General features: G+C 38.9%; 1 protein-coding gene across 4 annotated transcripts in view; it reads right to left on the bottom strand.

The window, feature by feature from the left end:
- enpp2 (ectonucleotide pyrophosphatase/phosphodiesterase 2) overlaps positions 1 to 4,747 on the bottom strand; it is a 56,760-nt gene that overhangs the window by 38,842 nt on the left and 13,171 nt on the right. For all 4 annotated transcript variants that reach the window (XM_024267605.2, XM_024267607.2, XM_024267604.2 and 1 more), the window contains exon 4: positions 3,552 to 3,677. In XM_024267605.2, the coding sequence (XP_024123373.1) occupies positions 3,552 to 3,677 (126 nt within the window). The remainder of the gene's footprint in view (positions 1 to 3,551; positions 3,678 to 4,747) is intronic.

Genomic DNA, 4,747 nt, shown 5'->3' on the forward strand with positions numbered 1-4,747 from the left:
GGCCTGGTGCAGGACTTTGTGGACTGGAGTCGGCGGAATAAACTACACCTGAACATTTCAAAAACCAAAGAAATGGTGCTGGACTTCCACCGGACACCTGCTGCTCTACAGCCCATCATCACCATTGATGGAGAAGAGGTGGAGGTGGTCACCACCTATAAATACCTGGGAGTTCACCTGGACAATAAACTGAGGTGGTCACCAAATGTTGACGCCATCTACAAAAAAACCCAGAGCAGGATGTACTTTTTAAGGAGACTTGCTTCTTTTAATGTGTGTCCCAAGCTGCTTTTTATTTTCTGGCAGGCTGTTGTTTCCAGTGCTCTTTTATATGCAGTGGTGTGCTGGGGGGGCAGTGCTAGTGGAAAGGACATGAAAAGACTAAACCGCCTTACCAGGAAGGCAGGTAACGTGGTGGGTCAGAGTCTGGAGTCGGTTGAGTCTGTGGTGGAGCGGAGGATCCTGGTGGAGCTAAAGAAAAAGTCTTTTATTGCTCTTAATGATCTAATTGTCTACCCCCCCCCCACCACCACCACCTTTTAAAGATATTTATTACTTGTTTTTATTTATTTATTTATTTATTTCTAATCTGTGTGAATGACCTGGAGCTACAGACTGCCATAATTTCCCTTGGGATTAATAAAGTATCTATCTATCTATCTATCTATCTATCTATCTAGAATTAGGCTGATTTCATAAACAATTAAAGAGTTACGGTGTTCAAAAGATTGTCAAGACTGATGAAAGTTGTGGGATTTGTGTTTCAAATATTACAATTTGGAATAAACTTGATTCATGCTGATTCTGCTGCATCATAACACCAAAATAAAGAGTGTTATAATGGTTTGGATGTTTTCCAAGTCTATGATAAAGTGAACTCATGTTGACAATAAATTGTTTACATAAAAAATGACACTTGTAACACTTTCATCTACACAGGTCATGTAATTATCTTTTAGTACTTTATTTTGAAATTTTCCTTTATTTACATATTTTTTAAAGGAAAAATAATTAAAAAAAAATGTTTTGTTGCCTTTCTATGACTTTGTGTCCCTGCCCCTCAAAAATCCTGTGCATGTCCATGCTTCACAGTAAAGAAAGACAAAAAAAAATTAAATTTGATAAATTGAGAACCAATACTAAAAACAGCATAAAGTTACAAACACAGAATTAGCAATAAAAATAAAAAAAGACACGTAAGAATGCAATAAAACAAATGAAAATAAAATGCCACCAACTACTGAGTATTGAAAGCCAACCTAAATGTTGGGAGTGTTTCCTTCCTCATCTATTTGATTTTAATCACATTTTAACAATGGTCTATAAATGACCAACAACTTCCTACGTACAGGAGTTACATGTGCTGAGAGAGGCGCTGCTTGAAGGTTTGGTAGCAAACACAACCCCTGTCCTGGTGCTGTGGGATGTTTGTGCCTGTGGGGGTCGTGGAGAGGAGCAGGCAGCACAAGTCGCATCGTAACCCTGGTGCTATCCTAGACATGTTTACAATGAAGTGGGGTCATCTGGACCCCATTAGAGAGCATGAGGGTAGGGGGAGCACAGGTGTGTCTTTTACAGCTCATTGAAAATGTAACAAATAATTGTTGTGGATGTAGTAAGTGTATTATGGAGTATTTGTAAGGTTAATGTAAGTCCCATGCACCAACGACATACAGGTGTTGTACAGACCTTTGCACTCCTCTCTCGTCGTTAGACAGGTGTGAGTACTCTGTGTTCTCCACAGGGTTTTGGGGAATCAAAAAATGCCAAATCTGTACAAGTCGAGGTCACCTTCCTCACCCCCACTTCTATGCTGTCTGTTGTTTTTACAAGTGTGCATGTTTGTAGAGCAAAATGCACATGAACAGTTTGCCTGTACAGACTCTCTGAGCCGTCTACAACCTTGATATTTCGAGTGGACCACCTGTGGGTCCCATACAGATTTGTTCCTTTTTCACCCGGAGACAGACAGTACGCACCCATAGGGCAGTTTTGACTAAGACTTGACTTTTATCTTGCTCTGCTGAGAGGTTGAAGAGAACAATGTTAACCAGCTGTGTTTTCCAGAACTGGATTTCACTTTTAGAAAAGCAGGAGAGTTCTGGACTGAGAGACGGTCTGTTTAGTTTGTGCCTGAGCAAATATGATTCTATCAGTTTAAAGCATGAAAACAGTCAGAACAGAACAGTTATTTTGATGAAACTTCAGTCAAACAAACTTATACAAACTGTAGTTTCACATGAGTGAACAAATCTCCTGTTCTGTTACTTTACACTTTAAACCTACAAGAACATTTAAAGTTCTACCATGACATTTTTTTATTAAAAAAAAACATTCTGTTCTAATTCTGATTATGAAGTTTTTAACCAAAATCCCACAACCTAATTGTCTTAAAAAGACATTTTTCATGTTGATCTGAAGCCTCTGTTTCCAAAATCTCCTCTGAGGGGGCGTGGCTTTTGGAGCTGAGCTGAGTAGCTCCGCCCCTGATCCCCCCTGTCTGATTATGATAGCTCTGTGTCTCACTAGCATAAATCTTCCCACTGCTACATGAAAACATCCATCAATCTGGGTAATGTCCAGCCGTCTGGTTCTGATCCGGATATCAGCTGGACGAGGAAGTGAAGATCTTCATGGACAGAACTTCCTCCAAAATCCTGATTCTTTCTCCTTCCAGTTCACCAAAGACTCTTTTAGCTAATTCTCCAATGTTTATTGACTGTGATCAATACATTCAATCATTGGTTTCTCAGAGTTCTTGATAAAATAATCAAAGCTAACATCAAAATGCTCTTTCATTGATTTACAATCCTTTCCAACTGCGGTCAAATGAGCCGCCGTTCACATTTCCGTGGTCACATCAAGAAGCTCCGTGGAGTCTGGTGGAGATTTTCCAGCGTTCTCAGTCCTGCTACCGTAAGTATTGGATGAAACTCACACCAAAAATCCAGTGATGCTGATTTGACCACAGAAATGTGAACGGCGGCTCATTTGACTGCAGTCAATGTGAAGATACCATCTTCTCTTCTCCAGAACCTGAACTAGACACTAGGAACAGATGAGGGTTTAGTGCATGTGCAGCAGAGCTGTTGATGGAAAGAAGATCATTCATTCAAACAGAGTCTGTCCAAGACAGTTTGATTGATTTAAAAGGAGAAATACTCGGAAATGTAAAAACAAAATGATTTCTTATTACATTTGTTCTCTTTCAGAAGAAAAATGACACACAGACATGTTAAAAACTCTAAAAACAGGATTTTCATCGGAGGAGGACTTTAAGGACTCATATACCAATGCTTTTTTGTTATGTTTATATGTTTTTTTTTTACCTGTGAATAAAGTTTGAGGTGTAATCACATACAAAAGCAGAAATGTAAAGACAAATATTTGCAAATCCCAGATTTGATGGGTTTTCTCCCAGACACACTGGAAGGATGTGTGTATAGTCATGTGTAGGCGTGAGCAGCTAGAGAGAATGAAAGAACTTTCTACAAAGTGAGTTTAGCCTACAGCTTAAAAATGCAATGAGAAGATACTGCAAAAGTGCAAACCTTTACAGAGTTTCCTGTAGTTTGTGCAGCAGTCTCCTCTGGACAGGCAGTCTTCAGAGCAGTGGCAGGCGTGCTGATCGTTGCGAGTCTCTCCACATCGATCCTTACTGCACTCATACCCTCCATCTGTCCCGGGAGGAAGACAGGAGATCGTTCTGAAAGCTCTTGTTGTGTATGCATATATGTTATTGCTGGTCCTAAACACGAATAGACATGTTTATGACACAATTAATTGATAAAATAAAATGATTGTCAAATGGAGTTTCATTGACTTGAAAGAATCAGGTGTGAGCGTTGCGACCATGAAAAGCTCTGATCATTGGAGCAAATGTACCACCTGTGAGGGATAGCTACAGTAAATCTGGACCAGTAGGTTCAACTATTAGAATATTAAACTTGTACTTTGAAAAACCAAAGGAAAAAGACCACATACCACAATATAATTGGAATTAGCCAGCTTATTTAATTAGACATACATAAACAATACAAAGACACATAACATTAAACATAGTAATCCCAGTTGGTTTTGATCTTATGATTTAGATTAAAAGGATATTTTTCTTTAATCTAGGTTAGCTCTTAAATTCAGTTTTGTTCAACCTTTAAGTTAGGATTGAGATCGATTTTGTTTTTTCTTTTAGTTTCAGTTCTAGTTGTTCAAAGTTTAGTTCTAGTTGATTCAAGTTCACGTATCAAGTTCTAGTTTTGTTTTAATTCTATTTATTTATTTTATCCCATTCTAAATTAAATTAAGTTTCCTTAATTTCAAATTGTACAATAATACTTTACAGTATTTCTGTGAATGGAAATAAAAATAAAATGAAATACATATAACTCAAAGTGATTCAGCAATAGACTGAATAAAACCCAAAGACAAACTTGTATGTCTTTCCTCGCAACTTCGGCTCAGGAGTGTTCGTGAGTTCGAGTTCGATTGTCCAGAATGCTCTGCGGTTTGCAGGGGAATGAGGAAAGTTCCTACTAGTTCCACAGGATGAAAAGGGTTGTCAAGTGTCCAGCAGAGGGCGCTTGGTCCTTTGCTACTTCAAGAGGTTCTGGGTTGGCTCGCCATCTTGTTTTCTTCACCAACATGGAACCTGGATTGAGGAGTGTCAGTCCCCGATCCCCTTTCCCTAACCACGCCCTAAACGCGCGCACATGTATTACGTGACTTCCCTTTTGCGCCATTTTTTTCT

The sequence above is a fragment of the Oryzias melastigma genome, linkage group LG16 (genome assembly GCF_002922805.2).
Source record: "Oryzias melastigma strain HK-1 linkage group LG16, ASM292280v2, whole genome shotgun sequence".
Lineage (NCBI taxonomy): Eukaryota > Metazoa > Chordata > Actinopteri > Beloniformes > Adrianichthyidae > Oryzias > Oryzias melastigma.